Source organism: Apostichopus japonicus, chromosome 10 (assembly GCF_037975245.1).
Source record: "Apostichopus japonicus isolate 1M-3 chromosome 10, ASM3797524v1, whole genome shotgun sequence".
NCBI lineage: Eukaryota > Metazoa > Echinodermata > Holothuroidea > Aspidochirotida > Stichopodidae > Apostichopus > Apostichopus japonicus.
Genome location: NC_092570.1, coordinates 14,289,111 through 14,310,513, shown reverse-complemented (window position 1 = coordinate 14,310,513; position 21,403 = coordinate 14,289,111). Strand labels below are relative to the sequence as shown.

General features: G+C 34.9%; 2 protein-coding genes across 5 annotated transcripts in view; one reads left to right on the top strand and one right to left on the bottom strand.

Moving 5' to 3' along the window:
* Window positions 1-1,694: 1,694 nt before the first annotated feature.
* Window positions 1,695-7,437, bottom strand: LOC139975223 (transcription factor Sox-14-like). Its single transcript, XM_071982957.1, has one exon. The coding sequence runs from the start codon at window positions 7,170-7,172 to the stop codon at window positions 6,360-6,362; it is 813 nt and encodes a 270-aa protein (XP_071839058.1). The 5' UTR covers window positions 7,173-7,437; the 3' UTR covers window positions 1,695-6,359.
* Window positions 7,438-7,680: 243 nt separating this feature from the next.
* The window catches only part of LOC139975226 (uncharacterized), an 89,083-nt gene continuing 75,360 nt past the window's right edge, over window positions 7,681-21,403 (top strand). For 2 of the 4 annotated variants that reach the window (XM_071982966.1, XM_071982964.1), the window contains exon 1: window positions 7,681-7,814. The gene's annotated coding sequence lies outside the window, so the exon portion shown is untranslated. Of the gene's footprint in view, window positions 7,876-21,403 lie in introns of all 4 variants that reach the window. The other 2 variants (XM_071982965.1, XM_071982963.1) reach the window with 1 other exon arrangement.

Here is a 21,403-nt window from a genome sequence, read left to right as displayed (position 1 = left end):
CAGGCAGGGTAAAATAATTGGGTGGAACTGACAAAATATTTATGAATATTAAAGTTAGACAAAATAGGCCTATACTGATTTAAAAATAATAATATATATTCATTCATAAATATTTGACTCGAATCACCTGTACTGTGCAATTGTTAAGTATATATGGGTATTTTTTGTTTAGGCAAAAGAATACTGAATGTGTAGGCTATTCCCTCACATCTGATTAATTATTAAATGCCGGAAAAGTCAGAAATAGAAACCATAGTTAATTGATTATTCCACAAGAAATGAAATTCTATAGCCGATTTCTAATATTCTTTAAAAAAAAACATAACCGTTTAACTTTTCCTCAATTATCTGTGATGTGACGTCACAATGGTTATCAGCATATTGCTTAACAGAATCAATTACGACCTTGTTGTTGTTATTGTTGTTGTTTACTTGTTCCTTTTCTTTTCAAATTTAGCCAAGTGATAATTATGTTCACGGTTTACTAGCACCTGCATGTGAAAAACACAGTCTCAATCACTCTAACAGGCGTTAGCAATCATAAAAATAGCTGCATTTCTCATCAAAAGATTGATCATTTGACAAGTCTGTTCTTAGTTCTACTTTTATATATGAATAAACATTAGCTAATTATGCATATTGATGATGTAAAGTGAGCGACTGCCTAATTTTCTATTCTGTAATTCCTTTATTTTCATAATATTCCTTTCAATTGAGGACACTGAACACAGATTCGCGGCCTGAGGCGATTTTTTGAAACATTTTATTGTCTTCTTTGAAAAGAGGAACATCACATTATTCAAATGATAGGCCTACATGTGGGCTTGTAATTAGGAGTTAACCTATTCAGGGATAAAATAAGAAATTTTGATGAATGCAACACCCCACTTCACTCCACGAAAAGAGCTTCTCACGATATTTCAACAGATTTGAATGAGACTATCACACACAACAAACGTACTGAATATAGGGCAAATTGGCTAGGAGTCCGTCATAGGCTACTTTAACTTCCATGTGTGTTTCTATTCTGTAACTTCGCGTGCTCGGAACCCGATTAACAGTATCAACTGTATTCGAGAGGAAGAAAAAACAAAACAATAGAACACGAGAATATTTTATGGCCTGAGGGGTGGGTGGAGGTGGGTGGAGGTGGGGGATACGACTTCCTTAAGTTAATAGGACGCTCAAAGTATTTCTTGTTTTAGTTTCGTTCTCATTCTTATCCTTTGACATTTTACATGACGTTTCTCTCGATAACAGATTATGATTATCAAGTATTGAGACACTCGCATGAGAAGTTGACAGTTGCAAGAAGGACCTACGACTCCCCCACCCCCTCCCCTCCCATAACATGTTCTCCTATTCTCGACCAATAATTGATTAGTGTGGGACCTTTTTCAACATGTGTCTGTATGTTATGCTGGGCATATATACATGTCAGATGGTAATGTAATAAATCATAAAACAGCTCCACGGAATAATAAATGTTTTACCAATAATCATGTCATCTTCCTGTATATACAATGACCACAGATAATATGAACCTATTTTTGGCATTAATACAAGATTTTGGGGGATTAATGTAGATGTTAATCTCGTGTTGTGTATTTTCCATAGCGTACTCACATGTTGTATAATGAACTTTGGGGTTGAATATATACAGGGAGCCAAGAAATCAAAAGGCAACAAAATAATTAAGTTTTAATTTTCTTTCTCATATATTTTCAAACTTAATTTCGCATGACACTTAACCTTGTTCCATGCAACACATATAGTGTGGATAAACACCACCACTTGAAGTTAGCATGTATACTGCATACGAAAAAGAAGTTTATTTAAAAACAAAAACTTATTGTTACGATTTCTTCTTTCTAAGAATTATTATCAGGTTTAAATACAAAAAAAAAAAACAAGAAAGAAGACATTTCAGCTTTTGAGACCATTATAAATTAATGACGTCAACAAATGGTAATAATTAATGATAAAGATATTAAAATAATAATAATCATAATTAAGGATATTTTTTTGTATAAGTACAATATAACAGCAAAGAAGCCCTGCCGTAGTCGCTAACAGATATACAACATTATATGTACAAAAATAATACAATAATGAAATATAACGAACGAACGAACAGACAAAACAAACAGATCATGAATGCAAAACAAAAACAAACACTTTAAATGTGAATAAACAAGGTTAAATTCATTTGTACGTCTTGGTCAAAACTTTTACCCTGTGCTTTAAACAAAAATGGGATTAAAGTGTTGAGAAACTTTTCGCAAACGAAGGGTGAGTTTTGATCATGTAGTCTAGAAAACGGTTGAGCTACGACCAGTTGGGTATATAGGAGTATGGACATCAACTTGATATCCCCAGGGGATGGGGGGGGGCGTTGGATTTCTCCTCATTTTCCATCTTTCTTAACGTATTTGGCACAAAACAGAAAAGGAAGAACTGCTTGATTAAAACGTCATAATTACGTCATCAAAAAGAAAATAAAGTAAATAGTTGTGCTTGTATAATTAAGGAAACACGTTTGTCAAGTGAAATCGTCACAGAAAGGTAACAGACAATGGAACCGAAGTGTATATTGAGTAAACTTAAGATGGGGTTTGAAAAAACTGGCAAAATTCATTTGGATAAAAAGCCTGTTTATTATTAGCTAAGATTGCATCTTCGAAATCCTCCTTTTATGATCTTTATCACCTAAACATATGATTACATCAGATGATTAACATAAGCAAACAATAATATGATTTCCTCACTTGATAAACATAAGCACTTAATCCTATGATTTCCTCACTTGAGGAACACAAGCATTTAATAATATCAATTTGACCCCTATTTAACCTAACTTACGAAGGCGTTTGATACATTAGAATTTGCTTGCCGAGTACCTTTATCACATGTGATGTGTGACACAGTTTGTGCGACTTAACTTCAGTAGCTTGTGTCAACATAAAACTGGCTCACCGTTCAAGGAACGTTACAAAAAGTACTGTATAAACATGACATTATAATAGCAACGATAACATATATCTCTTTAGTTAACCTATTACGACATTATTTGTTATTTTCAAACTATGATAAAAGACATACTCGTTCAAAGTCCTCTTTTCAATTGCCTTACAATTCAAAGTTGAATTTTTAACAATATAAACAAAGCAATCATACCACCCATCCCCGAATTGTAAACAAAACATAATAACATAGAGGGGCGTGTAAGTTTTTGCAGTGAGGGTATACGCAATTGCTTCATTTAACTTCATTCAAGCAACCGTCTAAACCTACTAGACCGACTTCACAAACATAACCATAAAAGATGGAAATTGAAAGCTTTCATCAAAATGATTACTCACAACACAAAGTTACACGTATATATATATATATAGTCTGCGATGAATAGAACCACTAACAATGGCCAAACAAAAGGGGGAAAAGGTAATAGCCGTATAGTACAATTAGGTTGAAATATTTCACCCGAATACTTGTTTGTGCTATTGACTGTGAGAATTGTTATGAAATTCGAAGCATTGATCCAATAACAGTAGAGAGAGAGAGATAGACAAAAAATTAGTCATAAAGTATCTGTGACGTCACAATACAGTCCATTATAATTCAGTTACGAAAATACCCATTGTGTGTTTGAGTCTTTTCTCCCTTAAATGCAATTGTACATATTTTGTTTTTTCTTGATTTGGCTTGAGGCTTGACGACGTACGGTATCCCATAATATTCAGTATTTCCTGTAATGTATATGAAGTCACGTGGCCGGGTAATCAATCACCGATTCAATAATATAATAATTAGCAATATCAGTATTTTAGATTCAGATCATGCGAGAGTGACGTGGAAAATACGCATACACACACACCCATATACACCATTTTAATTATTCTAAATAAACATCATAAACGGAACAATCTTAGAATTATATTTTGAAGAATTTTTTTTCCCGAAACGAATGACAGATTTTGAGATTATATAGAGTCTCCCAGAATTCTAATTAATTTAATGTAGAAAGTTAGAAAACTATCAAAATTGTTAGATAGAATGATGTCGTCACCGCGAAATGTATATTTCCAAGATTACGCTCTGTTTGCATTCTTTTGTTGGTTCAGCTAAGAAATGTAACACCTTGCAAAACTACTTACCATCAAAGAGAAAGATTTATAAGACAGTTTATTCTGCAAACAAAGCATCCACTTGGTAAAGGTTTATCTACTGAGGGGATAAACTTTAAGTCAACCACATGGTCATAAGCATATAGTCGATGTGACCTATATACGTTCATGTTTATATCCCTCGTGCACGTGTCTAACAAAAAGGCGAAATAAATCTGTTTTGTATCAAAGTTAATCTTTTTTTTAAATTCCTAGCAAAGTGTTGAGAATTGATATCGTTTCATTTTTTTTAAGATAAAATACTAAAAAGGAAGGAATAAATGAGATGCTACCGGGAAGCTATTCTCAATTGAAATGGTACCTAAGAAGTGACAAAAATAGCTCACCCCCCCCTCCCATCCTTCTTTTAATTGCCATATCGCACGCCGAAACAAACAGCAAAATGTTTAGCATAAATAAAATACATTTTTGTATGTTTGTGTTTGCAAATTCTGCTAACATAGTCGTTGAGCGAACTTTTGTCATAAAAAAAAACTGGCCTTGCAGACAAGATCATATAGTGTTTTTTTCTTCTTCTCAATACTTTTAATTTAAATACTATGTGTTTTATGTGACGTCACCTTCTGGGTCTTCTTCCTGACAAATCATAATTTTGTATAAAATGACATAATCTCGTGATTCTTGACATCGATATCAATGTCTTCAGGAACAGGCTTTAAAATACAACCAATCGTGCCAATATTACATCATTATGAAAAGTGAAAATATGAATGTAAAAATATGTACGACAAAGATCTTGGACAATCCATTAACATAATTATTTAGTCGATATTTGTGGGTAACGTATTTTTCTTTTAAAGTTAATTGTAAAAACAAAACTACAAATTTCAGATGTGGGGCATGCATAGCACCTCTACTAAATGGCGTTCGAAGTACGTTATTACACAACGACAGGTTACAGACAAGAAAATACAATTACCCAACGACAAATCACGAGTAAAATTCATGTCTCACATTTTATCGGCTACAAACTAATGTAAATATAGCTTTTCTTGTCAAATTTGACTTGAAAATTGTCAAAATTTCACCCTAAAACTAAAATTCTCTGACATGTTCTAAATTACGTTATAACGTCATAGACAATTGTATTATTATAAAGTAGAAAACAAAAACCAAATGAATCTTTGTCAAAATGTTGTAACTGACGAACACCTTACGTAATGTTAAGACTTCATTTGAGTAATTTAAATTAATCTTAATTTACAGGTTTGAAAGATGCGTCAATTGTCCCAGAGATTAAAAATCATATATGCAGTCATGACAAAACGTGCGTCATTATCACGATTAGTTAGAATGAAAATCGCCTTTTATACACACTTAAACAGGCAATAATCTTTTCATGTTGGATATGAAAGTAAACTAATATCAATTACTGTAATGAACGAGCGACAACAAAAACAACAACAACAAACAAACAAACGTAAAATGTCACAACATGAATGAGAACATTGTCTGTTGATTGAACTGCAAGTTTTGTTGTAGTTCAAAACTGAAGAAAACGTCTTGTTTATTAGGCCCCTATTTGAACTTTGCATTTATTTTGAGTTTGAAATTTTGATTTTCCTTTCTGATATTTCTGAACTGAAACGTGAAGACGTGTTGTTTTGTTTTTTTGAGAAATCAAATTGTGCAAAGGATTAAAATACATGTATACACTCAGTAATGAATAAAGTCGGTGTTACAGACAGTCTTGTCTCTATAAGTTAATGATACGAGACTTGTATGCTAAAAGTATATCAACGGCGCTTCATTTTATTACCTAAATAGTCACAGGCGTACACCCTTGTCCGTCACCCAGCTGGATCAGATTCACCATTTGTTTTCTGCATAATTCCCTGAATTAGATAAGATGGTTAATTCGGCTGGCAAGGAGTTGCTATACTTTCTTCCAGTCAACAGTCGAAGCTTTTCTTCCGACCGCGACTTCACGAGCTCGCGCCGGGATGGTAAGCTTCTGCGTCAAAACTTGCAACTGCGTCAAAAATCATATTCACCTTTTTTTAAATGCTATAGTTCCAACGTAATAATATATCTCAAACGAAAAACCTTCCAAAAAACAATTTCAGTGAAATCCACTCTTTTTTTGTTTGTTTGTTGTCTTCTGTAGCATCCAGGAAATATGTTACAGCAGTGCATTCAAAATAAGAAATTCTTCGAGATGTCGGCAAAACCTCAAGTCAATGCCGCGGCGGCGGCGTGTGAAGACCTTGACGGTAACGGCATGCTAGGTCTAACTGCCGGGTGAACACCGCCGTATGGTTCCATGTCCGGCTTGACTAAGATAAACGCTACAGGCCTCTGTATACCGTCCTGCGATGTAGCGGTGGTCCAGGGATACGGCATCATATACTGGGCCGGTAAACTCGAGTGTAGTCCAGCTCCGAGGGGAATCTTACCAAATGCGGCGGAACTCGCCGCTGCCGAGGCGGAATATGGATGCGAAGCAGAGTACGACTGGTACAGGGAGGTAGCTGGAAAGTCCGATAAACTCAGCGACCTCGGGGTTTCTAACTTGGACGAGGCCATGGCACCATCCAAAACAGCGTAAGGGTTCGCAAATGGCTGAGTGAAACTGGGCGGTAGGAGAGCCCGGGGTCTCTCACTATGGCTCAAGTTTAAGATTTCTGAAGCTGATGTTGGTGGGTGGTGGAAAGGGGGTGAAGCTGGTACGTATGGTATAGGGTAAGGATAACCACGGTCTTTCTTCATCAGCGACTTTGGTTTACGCCGAGGTCTGTATTTGTAATCGGGGTGCTCCTTCATATGCAGAGCCCTCAGTCGTTTCGCTTCGTCTATGAAAGGCCGTTTTTGGTCCTCCGTCAGAAGTTTCCATTCTTCACCCAGTCGTTTGCTTATTTCAGAGTTGTGCATCTTGGGATTTTCCTGGGCCATCTGTCTTCTCTTGCCACGAGACCAAACCATGAAAGCGTTCATGGGCCTCTTCACGTGCTCCTGTTGCTTCGCGCCGTAGTTATCAGCACTCATGGTGGTTTTATTTATCAATTGAAAAGACAGAATAAAACTACTATCCAATCTTCAGCAATGTTAGTTAACAGTAAACCGGCTGTATATGATCGCAAATATGTTCCAAAACGATGGGCAAAGTTTCTTGAAGGTGATGATATAGAAGTCGGACAATCTCGAAAAGAGTAAAAACAATTGCTGTTCACTGGTAGATGTCTGGAGTGTTATTGATAGACTTTTTGATGGTTTCAGCGTTTGTGTGGTTGTGTCTTTTCCGGTTGAGTACTTGTGCTGCCTTATCTGCCTGAATGGGTGATATGAATATACCTACAAGACTTCACACAACCTATCTTTTCTGTATTGAAATGTTTGTGAATGCCTATTGTAAACTAACAATAGATGACCAATCACAGAAGTGTTTGTTTCCTTTTCTGGGATGTCACCGAATGAATCCTTTTGATTGGCCGCCTTTGTCAAATATTACGTATGAATAGTCATCAAAATGCCAAATATGGCAGTAAGCACCGCCTACTTTGTTCAACTTTGTTTGGAAAGCAAACCGCGCACAATGTGTGGCGCACTTCATCATCAGCCTAATAATTTATCACACAGCTTTGTAAGACTCTGGGATTGTTATTGTTTTCCGTTGGAAGAAAGCATGAGGTTTGTGCAGTAGACTAAAGGGGAAGTGGTTAATTCCTTTTGTCATTCCATGACAATCATGGTATTTGCACCTTTTTAGAGTATATCGATTTTAGCTTGCAATGTCTGTAAAAATAACAAAAGACATTGTAAATCTGTCGTTAAATTTATGCTAGGCAATGCCGTAATACTAATTAACTAGTAAAGAGAGTTAGGCAGGACATTAGCCCTCATCGCATGTATTTAATGTGTAATAAACTTTACAGCACTTCACGTAGCCTCTGCTGAATGTGATTTAGGGTCTGTTGTATACATCAGTTATTATAAAGGCTCCCATTTCAAATTCTACCGTGAAAACTGAATAAGTTTGGGCCGGTCAGGGTCCCTCCTGTGAATCGTTTATATTTCGCGAAACTAGTGTTACATACTAATCTGTACCCTAGTAACAAGCCTAAGCTTAGCATCGCATTTAAAACATGTCTCATGATAATATCGACTATCGTGTTATGATATCACTTTACCTAATGGTGTGTAGATACGTTTGTGTCCTTTTTTTTGTGTGGAAAGTTTAGCTAGGCCTAAACTTAGACTACAAGAGACCTTCAAGTATGTTGTAACATAACATTCGTCAATGCATGGCAATAGCTTAGGATAGGCCCTTATTTTAGGCCTGGAAATATCAAAGGCCCATTTAATAAATCTTTTTAAAAAAGCTGATATCTTCATTGCCCAAATTTGTTTCTTTCAATTTGTAGTAAAATGTAAATGGCTTTAATTCTATAGGGCAAGATACAGACAGAGGATGTTGAAAATTGACATCCTGAAAAAGTCATCGGCTTTCAGACCTAAAAGTTACAAGAAGTTGGAAAATAATTTTCTGACTCTCCTATTTATACCCAGATCTATATTAAGGAGTATAAAGTTAGATAGATGAATATCTCAATCTGGATTTTTTTTTTGCAGAAGTTAGTTAAAAACTTGAGGTTTGAGTTCACCTTGTGTTGTATAAATGTGGGAGCAACACAGGTGACCAGAAGAATAGCTATGAAGAAATAAAACCTTCCATGATATTCATAGCTTGGAGAATCCACAGTGTTCTAAATGTTGTTTTACACACTACATTGACATAAATTTAGAAACAAAATTATGCCATGAATTCAGTAAAATCAAGCGAGGTTTCTTTTTGCTTGACATTGTTTTCATTTTTATATTATAAAATGACATCTGAAAACTGATCTAAGAAACAATTTATGATGGGAATATTCCATACGCATATTATATACATTCAAAAGGTTTGCTACAGACCATTTTCAAATGGTTTTGAATTTCTTAAACACAAGTTGTGATGTTGTTTGCAACCTATGTTCAAGGGTCAGCAGATCACTCATCTAGGGTCGTGAGATCACTCATCTAGAGGTCACATCTAGAGGTCAGTCATAATGAGGTCTCTCATCCAGAATCGTAAAACATATTGTACAAACAATATACGATAATCATCATGTCACAGACACCGGTGTGAAAAAAAAAGAAAGACAAATTTATACTGTAACTTGAAAGATATGAACAATTTTGTAGTGTGAAGTTATTTTAACTGATAAGCATAATTCTGACTAAATGACTCCTTTACATTACTCCTTTACATGATTGCCCACAATTCAATTCGATCCATTCTGGTGTAGTTTTTCTTCTTTTCCTGATATATATCTGCTTTTCATGATGTAGGAAAGCCATATGGGTGTCACCAGAAATAGCCGGTTGTTAAAAAGGTTCCTCTGGTTCTGTCGGGTGATCATATCATTAGTCTGAGAATTCACTCCACTTGAAACTTTTAGCAGTTTGTCTAACATCATAAGAAGAAAACCTAAAATGGGAAAAGCAAAATATGAAAAAAAAAGAAAAAGAAAAAAGGTTGACCGTTATTTTGTTTATATTGTGTAATTCATTTGGTGCCAAAAGAAATACTTTGATAATTTTGAATTTTTACGGGGGTAGATTAAAGTTGTCTCAATATTTATAATATCATAATCAATATAAATTGTTTCCAAACTTTGGCAAATGATACTAGAATATAATTCACATTTTTAATAGCAAAGTGGCTCGAGTCTATCATCAAGCAGTGCTGCTAATGTATATTTATGCTACATATCTCGTCTGCTACTCTTCATTTTGCTCTTACCTCTGTTCCCAGCATTATATTTTTTTGATCTGCATTTTGGTTTATGGTCTTCCCTGATTGGCTGGAATCGACCTCCACTCCCCCCCCCTCTACCCATTCACAGCTGCTCTTCTTAGTTCTGTATCATTAATCCAGGAAATCTCCTCTGCGAACCTTGCTGCAGATTTGTCTCACATCTTAAGATTATCCTGTAAAGGAAAACAAGTACGAAAGAGGGAAGAAGAAGAAAGATTCTACTGTCATTTCCTTTGTGTACGAACCCAGTGTCTTAACTCTTTAAGTACATTCTCTGACATTGACATTTCTTAAATGGAACCTTACATAGTTGCTTCTGTAGATTCAACATGTCTCAAGATTTGTCAATCTTACACTAAACCTTGCCAAAAATAAAACATGATTTGCTTCCAAAGAATATTTAAGGACAGATTAATAATATGGAGGGTTTATAAAGTGCAGACATAACCACCGATACCGGTGCTCAAGGCATATCACAATTATTACCTGGTCAAAGATAACCTGTCAAACATAGAGACAATCCCTACACATGGCAGCAGCTAAACAGTGCCCAACTGACGATTTATCTCACATTTATGGGTGAAGAGAGGCAGTGGGGGATAAAGTGCCTTACCCAAGGACACAACGCAATGATCTGGCCAGGACTGGAACCTGCAAACCTTAAGGATCACAAGTCCACTGCCTTAACCACTTGGACACAAATCTCTACGGTCAGCTGATGGAACATACTTGTCTTATCAACAAAGTGCCTTTAATCTAACAACAAACAATACTGCTGTTTATATATATATCCAAGGGAATAACTTATATGAATGGTGTACATAGCAAAATACTATACAAAATAGCATCATTACTACGTAAATCTAAATGGTCTGTTCTTGTATGAAAGAGTTTTATCAAATTAAATATTTAACTATGGAGCAAATTCATAAATCTTGTGTTTGCTGTACTAAATAGTCAGTTGACAAAAATTCTCCAAACTCAAGGAGAGGAAGAAAGACAAGACAGTTTTCATTTACCATAAAACTTGTGTGTAGGATAATATATAACTTAAGGCTCATTAACTTTAATGTTATTTTCGTTGTTCCTGGTACATGAGTACAGAGTTGCTCTTTATTTTTAGCTCATCTGAATGTTTGATCTCTACTATGCCATGATTCTCCCCATCTACATTCAACCCTTAAATTCTGATTGTAACTCTCAAGTAGTTTAAGCATAATTAACAGTGTTATTCACTAATTACAAAGTCACCTCTATTCTCTCAACTTGAAAGATGCATTTTCAGTTTGGTTTTGAAAATTTCGCTTGGTCAAACATGTCAGTATTTTTAATCTATAGTTTGTAATATTGCAAGTTAACAGAACTGTTAAGACATCCTTCTATATGAAACAAATTATGCATACATCTTGCCCAGATGTGGCTTAATATAAAAGCCTCCGTCTTTTAACACGGTAAAGAGTGAAATCTACCTTTTACTGATGAAGTACTTTATTAGTACCCTGTCAGTACTTTAGTAGTATCCTGTGAGTACTTTATTAGTACCCAGTCAGTACTTCATTAGTACCCTGTGAGTACTTTATGAGTACCCTGTCAGTACTTCCTTAATACCCTGTCAGTACTTTATTATTACCCTGTCAGTACTTACCCTGTCAGTACTTGACTAGTACCCTGTCAGTACTTCATTTGTACCCTGTCAGTACTTTATGAGTACCCTGTGAGTACTTTATTAGTACCCTGTCAGTACTTTATTAGTACCCTGTTAGTACTTCATTAGTACCCTGTCATTTCTTCATTAGTACCCTGTCAGTACTTTATTATTACCCTTTGAGTACTTTATTAGTACCCTGTCAGTACTTCATTAGTACCCTGTCAGTACTTTATTAGTACCTGTCAGTACTTCATTAGTACCCTGTCAGTACTTTATGAGTACCCTGTCAGTACTTTATTAGTACCCTTTCAGTACTTTATTAGTACCCTGTGAGTACTTTATGAGTACCCTGTCAGTACTGTCTTCATTAGTACCCTTTCAGAACTTCATAAGTACCCTGTCAGTACTTAATTAGTACCTGTCAATACTTTATTAGTACCCTGTGAGTACCTTATTGGTACCCTGTCAGTACTTTCTTAGTACCTGTCAGTACTTTATTAGTACCTTGTGAGTACTTTTTGTGCACTTACTTGGTAGATGGCAGCTCTTTATTTATTACTAGGAAATTTATCCTATGGATATTATTGTTCGTTATACACCATGTACTCATGTAGCCTCTAGATAATCAAGTCAACATAACAGTATACAAAAAGTTTTCTTTCAAAAATGAGCTGAAATGTCAATACCTTGAACTGCCAAAACCTACCCATGAAAATACTTTTTCAAGATTCATCTTCGGTGAGTTATCCACAAAGTTTATTACAAAAACTAACTCATTGAGCAGAAAAGTCCATGGAACTGTGAATGAAAAGTAAACTTCAATTTTAGCTGACTGTGACCATTTTTGCTTGTTCTAGCTCATTTTATGAATTACTATCATTTTGTGAACCAACTCTGTAGAAAATCTGCCTAACACCAAATACCGAAAGATGCTTAATGTAAAATCACTTTTAAATGAATATGTGATTCCATCCTTGAAAAATATGACATTTTTGTTGATCAGGCACATTTCTAAAATCTGTCAATCGAATCTCATGACCTTTTTTTTTTCATCACTGAACATATTAAGAAGAAAAACTGTTGGACAGTTTGGAATTTTGTCTAGATTTGTATTTAAAAAATAATCTTTTCTACAGTATCATTTATTGAATTATTCAGTAGTACCCTCAATGAAAGAAAGCAAAAAAAAACAATATGACCAACATAAACTGAATCCCAAGTCTTTTTTTGAAAAATGCTTTTTCCAACTTTTTCTCATATTATCAATGACTTTAGACTAAATTGGCCTTGTTTAAGAAATTAAAATTTAAGGCAAACAATCTTTGCATTATGAAATAACTGTATCGCTTAATATTTATCTACAATGTCAAATTTACTTGATCACATGAGACCTTTTTTATGCAAGATCTCACACACACACAAGAAAAGACGGAAAAAAAGTCAAATTAATTTACTCTGAGGCTTAACTCTTTTTGATCAATTTTAATGAGATTAAACTTGTTAGTGAGCCACCACACGAGGCCTTGCGTCTCTTGCCTTCGGAAAAATTTCTTGCCCCATCGTTGAGCGGTGATAAATTTTCATTAGCTTCTGATTCAATTATGGATTAAAGTCTATTTTAAATCCAGCAAATGATTTGGAAGGATAGGATAATTAAATTATCATTATTAAAGTGCTTGTTTAACCTCCGTCAATTCCTTTGTATCTTCATAAACTGCACAAAGATTTGCTCATTTAAATTGGCAACTATTCATCAATTTCCAAATGTTAATAAAAACGGTCTCAGTTTTTTTGGAATACAACCGAAATCGAATTAGGGAAAACAGTAAAATATTTTTGGTCTTAATTTGTGGCTACAGTTATCTAATTTGGAAGATACGGAAGTTACCGATCCGTCCTGCTTTGCCGTTCCCTCTCTTCTGTCTCTGAAGTGAAATGACTAAGAGTGAAAGATACGTCGGTTGTTTGTTCAGAGGTCTTAAAGTCCTCTTTCATCGAAGACAAGAGTTGATTGATACAGAAGGATATGGATTCATAATGTAGGTACAATGAGATAAATCTCGTTAGAATATCTTTCATGTAATGAGTTGAAAGATGAAAGAAACAATTTAAGAATAAGGAAAATGACAGAAAATTATGACTGTTGTTTAGTGATATTTATGGAGGTTGGAATGAAAGTGAGAATTGTCAAAATCAGATCAAAGGTGTCAAATGTTTTTAGGTAGCTCTGTCGATCATCAAGATGACAAGAAATTATATCTGTGAATCATGTCAGTGGTACTATTAACACTATTAAATTTATGAACTGATTTCTTAATTAACCATTGTCTCTTTTGGGGGGAAGATTACTAATATATATAGGAATTGGCTTGTTCCATTGAAAAGAGAGAATTTGTTTAATCAAATGTCAGTAGTTTTAACTTGAAAAATCAAGTTAAGAGGTATAGTTTTGTCTGGAAATGGCAAACATTTCGCTGGAATTCATGATATGCCAGGTTGATGGTCTATGGGTGCAGTAAGAGAGAAAACAAAGGATGTAATTTCTTATAAGAAATGCATAAATTTAATATGGAAGTTTTGAATTGTACTATAATGTTTGCTTGTAGGTAAATTTGTTTTATTCTTTTGCCAAAGGCCAAAAGAAATATGTTAAGTGATGGTGGCCTGTGTTTGTATGTGTGCATTAATGTAATAATAATAATAATAATCAGCAGTTATTTTTACGACGCTTAAGCGACCACAAATGTGGGAGAAACCCGCAAGGGCTTATGGATTACAACTTACACGTCGGGTGGCTTCCAATTCAACATTTTAACTCAAATTTGGAATCTTTTCAATATAGAAAGTCATTTCAGATGGGAAAACTGTAGATTGCTCTTGGATGAAAAACCCATCTTACTATGACCCGGCCGGGAATCGAACCCCGAACCTCCCGAGTGCTAAGCCTCATTGCTTCAATGTGTGTAAGTCTGATGCCTTGACATGTCAAAATGGTGGTTGACCTTGATATGTGGTTTGTGAATCCAGCTTAGTTTATAACAGAAGAGCACTATTTTGTGTGTGTTTTTCTTTTGAAGGTCAAAGGTCATTTGAGGTTGAGAGAGGTCAAGAGTGCTGAAAATACTAAAGTATCGCTTGGATGAATTCATAAATGTATGGTATTGATGGTAGTAGATCTGCCTTCTTGAGTGCAAGAACCCTATTCGTTTTTGTGGAGGTCAGATGTCATAGGAGGTCAAGAAGGGTCAAATTCTACGAAGCTTGTATTAAACAGTGTAACTGCAAACTCCAAATATGAATGAAGTGCTTCTTGTGTAGTTTAGTGCAAGGAAAATGCTGATTACTTAAAGAGAGCAATGGTCACAACTTGAAAATCATGAAATCTCATGTTCAGTGTATACATTAAATGTGTTCACACACAATGAGAGATGCATGTCAAGGAATCACTAAGCCTGTTGACTTTATTGTTATTTTTTTATTTTTTATGTTTCGTAAAAATATCGACCCATACTATTGAAACACAGCAACTATATTAAAGTTAACCAAATCCATTTGAGTTCCTGAAATTAAAGCAAGGAATAAGCTGTCCAAAGAAGCTTTCAAAGTGTCAAAAGAAGTTGTCATAAATTTTTTCAACTTGTTTTTTTGGCAATAAAATACTTCTGCCGAAAATTGAAGCCTACTTGGTAGGTCTGAAAGTGGATAAACTTAGAAGGTGGGCAGTGGTTCGGCCAGTTTTTCGGATGTCCTAGTGGTTTGTTGTCAGTTCTGTGTTTGAGAAAAGCTAATTAACAAAAATTAGATATATTATATAATTATTAACAATTCCAGTATCTTTAAGTTCTTGAAAATGGTAAACTTATAATGGAATTCTTATATTTCCAAAAATTAAAAAAAAGAAACGGCAGCAAAACTTTTTTTTTTCCTGCAACAGTCTTTCCGTTCTGACACTACAGATTGAGGTTTTGACTTAAGCCAGGAAATTGAACCCAAATGATTGCGAACCCCTCGCTGCGGCGTTATCAAAGCAAAACCAAAGAATTTCGGGAGAACTTTTGTTAAATTCATCTCACCTGTTTGATTGAGAATTGCACCTTTGCGGGATACAGGAGGGCCCGGCCTGCTGCGAAGCCATTCTTGTCCATCCCGTTTATTGTTCCAACTGATTTTTTTGTCCCCTGGATATCGTTGACCCCTGGTCACTTCATCTTGGACATCCTTGACCTACTTGGACGAGGAAGTTTCTTCACCTAGATATAAAAAAAAAAAAAGCAAAAATAGCATCACGGTATCACTTGGCCTGGGGTTTAAGACACCAAGTCGAAAAAAAGACCCCCAAATATCTTTTTTTTTGTCATTACATATTTCATATCTGTTTCTTCAAGCATTTTAAAATGTCATAATATATATTCCCAGTTCTGAACTGTTTGGTGTTTATAACCTCTTTGCTGTGGTATATAGCCTGAAAACTCTCTCAATTTTCTATATTAATAGTGAACCTTCTTTTTTTTTTCTCTTTTAACTAGTACCCATATATGTTTTGGTTTTGAGTTCTTGTGTGTTCTTTGAAAATCGGAACAGAGATCTTTTGCCCTAAGAGCATTTCAGGGGTAGATTTGATTGAAATCCTAGTCTTGTTTACAAAAAAAAAGAAAAAAAGAAAAAAAAAGAGAAAAAAAGAAGATTGTGATGGTTTCATGGAAAAATTTGTATCTTAAATTAAAAGAATAAGACCCCTCTTTAAAGAAATTAAACTTAGTTGATTCCGCGGAATTGTTGACTAGATATCTGCATGGGCAAGAGTTCGTTGTCCATTTGCCCATTAGGGGGGCGGAATAATCGCAAAATGTACGCACGTTGATTCATCATAATTTTGTCACAGCAGTTGCCTGCATGATCTCACGGACAACGTAACCATGGTAATAAACCCCAAATATGTTCCGGTTGGCCTCCACCCCATTTAACTCATTGTTCGTTGCAGCATCCGCGGTTTTGTGCGGAAAAAAGAAAGAATTGTAAGTACGAGTGAGATTTTTAGGTGCCCTTCCGTTAAAGGGGCCGTATCCCGTACTCAACTGGCCTTGGAATTCCCAGAAAGTTGTGTTGCATAAGAATTATAAAATATGAATGGAAGTGATAAAAAAGGCAAGGAAAGTCTGACATGTAGTTTATACATTTTAAAAATAGCCATAAAATCTCCCACCGAAAATTGAAGCTTTGAAGTGGATATCTGAAAATGGCAGAGATGACCACAATAAGAAGACACTACAGTTTAGGTTTGATGAATGGAACAGCAACATGTACACTGTAGGAGAGATATATGTAGGTTTGATGAATGGAACAGCAATATGTATACTATAGGAGAGATGTGTGTAGGTTTGATTAATGGAACAGCAATAAGTACACAGTAGGAGAGATGTGTAGGTTTGATTAATGGAACAGCAATATGTATACTGTAGTAGAGATGTGTGTAGGTTTGATAAATGGAACAGCAATATGTACACTGTAGGAGAGATATGTAGGTTTGATGAATGGAACAGCAATATGTACACTGTAGAAGAGATGTGTAGGTTTGATGAATGGAACAATATGTTACCGTAGAAGAGATGTGTGTAGGTTTGATTACTGGGACAGCAATATGTATACTGTAGGAGAGATACATAGGTTTGGTGAATGGAACAGCAACATGTAGGCCTACACTGTAGGAGAGATATGTAGGTTTGATGAATGGAACAGCAATATGTACACTGTAGAAGAGATGTGTAGGATTGATGAATGGAACAATATGTTACTGTAGAAGAGATGTGTTGGTTTGATGAATGGAACAGCAATATGTACATAGTAGGAGAGATATGCCTTCCACCACTGATTTTTTTTTTTTTTTAGTGCCATAACATCGCTACGATGCGTACATTGCGGACACCAGTACCCTCACTCAGTGTGACATAAAAGTTAGTAAAACCATGTATCTAAAGTTCTAAATTGTGGGGGGGGGGGGTGCAGCACTTTTTAGTCTGCAAGCCTGTTTGCCTATGCTCTATAGCCACACTACATACACCTAAATCTAGGCCACTGTCTCACGAATGCAGATCACAGTAGCGCAGATGCATGTTGCAGCATGTACACATATCATATATGATGTACACAGTGCCACAGCGCACTCGGATTGGAAGTCTGGGAAAATTACAAAGCTTACACGTGTGCTTTTTATACGGAATGGTTATGAGTTGCAAGATCTAAGGAATCTTGAAGTCTGGTGAATCTAGCTAATTGATTAGATTTTGAAGCTTAATTTAGATCTAAACAGACTATCCCAATAACAGTAGAATGTGATGGTGTGGCCTAGTCTCACCTAGATTATTAAACTGTTGCAACTTTATAGATTGACCCTTGTGTGTGACTGACCCTAGTGGACTCTTACTTTAACATGGTATGCCTATTGTAGGTAGACATTTAGACATTAATGTATAACTAGGACTGGTCCTTGATTAAAACATGTTCACAAAAGTTCCTCTGGACTGGAGTCTGGAGCAGTTTGGAGAAGGAATTCACTTGGATATAAGTACATGTTGTATATGTAGGCCTAAATTTAAGTTTCAAAACATATGAATATAAAGTTGAGATGAATGAGATCCAGTGTTATAGTATGAAACGGCCTCACTAGCTGTTGCTTTTTAAGTCCTGTAATGTTGTATATATATATATATATATATGTATATGTATATGTATATGTATATGTATATGTATATGTATATGTATATGTATATGTATATGTATATGTATATGTATATGTATATGTATATGTATATATATATATATATATATATATATATATATATATATATATATATATATATATATATATATATATATGTATATATGTGTTATAATGGTATGGTATGTACATACGTAAAGGTATTCACATGCAGCTATTATGTGTTAGAAATCATATTTATAAGTCTTTGGGTTTTTACAGACTTTAAGTTTGTTAAACATATTCGTTTAAGTAAAACGTTTGAGTAATTTTTGTAAGATTTAGATTTCTTTAGTTGCAAAAAACATGTTATGTAATTTGTATTTTAAATAATGTTTTTGCAAATACTTTTTGAAGTTTTTTCTATCATTATAAAAGAAACATTCTAATATGTAGTCCATGTGGTATTCATCTCCCATGTCTTTTTCACATATATTATAAGGTGACCTAGTCTTACATTTCTCACTATGCCTAAATCTGGATGCATAAAATTCTAAATTTTCATATTCTCAAGTATTTTTCTAAACATACATAATAATAAATTTGTTTGATTTGAAAAATTATTTTAACGATCAAAGTAGGCCTAAATGACCGCTCAATATGTTATTGTAAAGATGGGTTTGATTTTTGTCAATTTTAGTGCCATAACATCGTTACTATGTGAATATGGCGGACACCAGTACACATTTTCAAGTAACTTGTTCTACCACATGCCTAGCCTTTCTCTACTAGTCATATGACTTTAATGTGTGTCAAATCAGGGAGTTGTTATGGAACAACTCCCTGGTCAAATAGTGTGCCTTGTCATAGAGTAAGTATGCACCATTGTGCAGTTTTTATTACTTAGTAAAGGGCCTGTTCTTAGAAATGTATGTCACCTCAAGACTAGAAGATTTATTTCCCCTTCCATGCATATCAACATTATGGACACTTCAACAGATTACAAATGTTTTTGTCTGTGACAAAGAGTTTAACAGCACAAAGTAACTTCTGCAATAATAAGTTTTGAATTGAAATGTTCCCTGGAACTTTGAAGTGTTATGGGACATGTGCCTTTGATTTGAATCAGGAAGAATGAAACCACCTCAAAAGTTTTCAACAATCTTGATTCGCTCTGCATTTTATACCACAAATTCCAGTATCTGAACATGTTTTATATACTGTAGTCGCTTTACCAAAGAGGAAAGCTTCTTCATAATGAGTTCGCTTTTAGATTTTTCGAACGCCTCCACCCTGTGACCATTAGCTCTTCTGCTATGCCCTTCTCAGAAAAGTGACTCAACCATCTTGATCATAAATAGTGTGCCAAAGTGGTGTTTTGTGTGTGGTATCTGCTACAAGTGGGTGGTGGGGGGGGGGGAGGGTGCATGGGTGGGGGTTCCATACTCGGTCATTAAATGAAAGACATTAGTCACCTTTAAAACACAATGTGTTACCTAAGCTCACCAACATTAGCTGGGCATTCCCAGGAACTTAGGAAGACTCCCTTATGAATATATGTGTTTGAATAACAAAAAGGTCTTTTGCATTTTGTAATTTTGTCCATAGTCAGTCCAGTTAACAATTAACCATTAAAAAGAGAAGAATTATTTCTTACGGGGAGAATGTCATTGCCGCAAATGCAAGCATCTTTTTCGTAGGATTAATTTAAATCCAACAGTGCATGCATCAGTTATTTGTTTATATAGTGTCTTCACCGGCGAAAAAACCTGATATTATAAGAAATGGCATATGCACACACTGTGGGGTGTGTGTCTTTGGCATAAAAAAAAACCCAGACTGTAATTGACATTGTGTGCCTTGCATGGCTTGGCACAGTCATTAATACCACAAAGTGTAAAGCACATGATAAATACATAGTGCATCACTGTATATACAAAAAAAAGAAAGATATTAGGCATCTGAAAACACAATGTGTCACTTAAGTTCACAAACGTTGTGCATCAATGTATACAAAAAAAATACATTAATATATAAAATGAGGGAAAAAGAAGTAAAAAATAAATAATAAAAAATAGAAAAAACAAATTACCCAAGGGAGCTCAGATTTAAAATAAAAATAGGAATGCTTCCCTTTATATTCCCACATAAATTTGATCAGCCATATTTCCTGTTAATTACTATTAATTATGTTAACTGTAGTAAATTTGCATACTTCGACCACAACTGTCTGTGCCTTCTCTCAATTCTTTTGATAGTAACTTGATCATGTTTTTTTTATAATAGTTGAAATTATATTTGGTCTTCCCTCCTACCCAAAAGTATGACATCAGTTCTGATAGTCTAAGCTTAATCACTTGGTGAAAAGTAGAAATGACAATAAATATGTGCCCCAAATGTAATATGCAAATTAAAGCTATGGGCCTTAATATATGTATCATACAGAAGTGTTACTTATAGCATCAATTTACAAAAGTTGGACAAATTAATGAGGTTTTTAGATTTCTTGAACAACCAGGCAATTAACCTCAGCATATGAATTGATGTGAAAGAAGTAAAAAGCTTAATTAGAAACAAATTTTGGCAATAATTCAGTTTTCAAATTTTGTGTACCAGTTTTAAAGGCTCTTATTTTTTGTTTGATGAAAAATACTGTGATTCCTATGTAAAAAATAATAAAAAAATTAAAAAAAACCTGCAATAGATCTTCGATATGCATAGAATTTTGGGAAGCGATATTTTTGGATAATTTATTCCCTGAAATTTGGTCACATCCTGCACGGCTGACAATAGTTCTGATTTTATGCTGAAATGATGTTATTATGTAGGTTATTTCGGGACCTGCGGATGGCTTGATTTTAACATTTAGGCTCGAAGTAATTCCCACCAAAAGTCATTCACATCAGACAATGACAACATCGGAGTAGGTATCATAGTTGACATAACTAGCATCAAAGGCCAGCCCCAGATGTTTTCAGCCGCCTCTGGTTTCGCTGCGTGACATCGGATTCATGAGCACCTGATGAAATGTAACCGCTGGTCTATTGTAAAGTTATGTGCCCATACTTTAACACAGA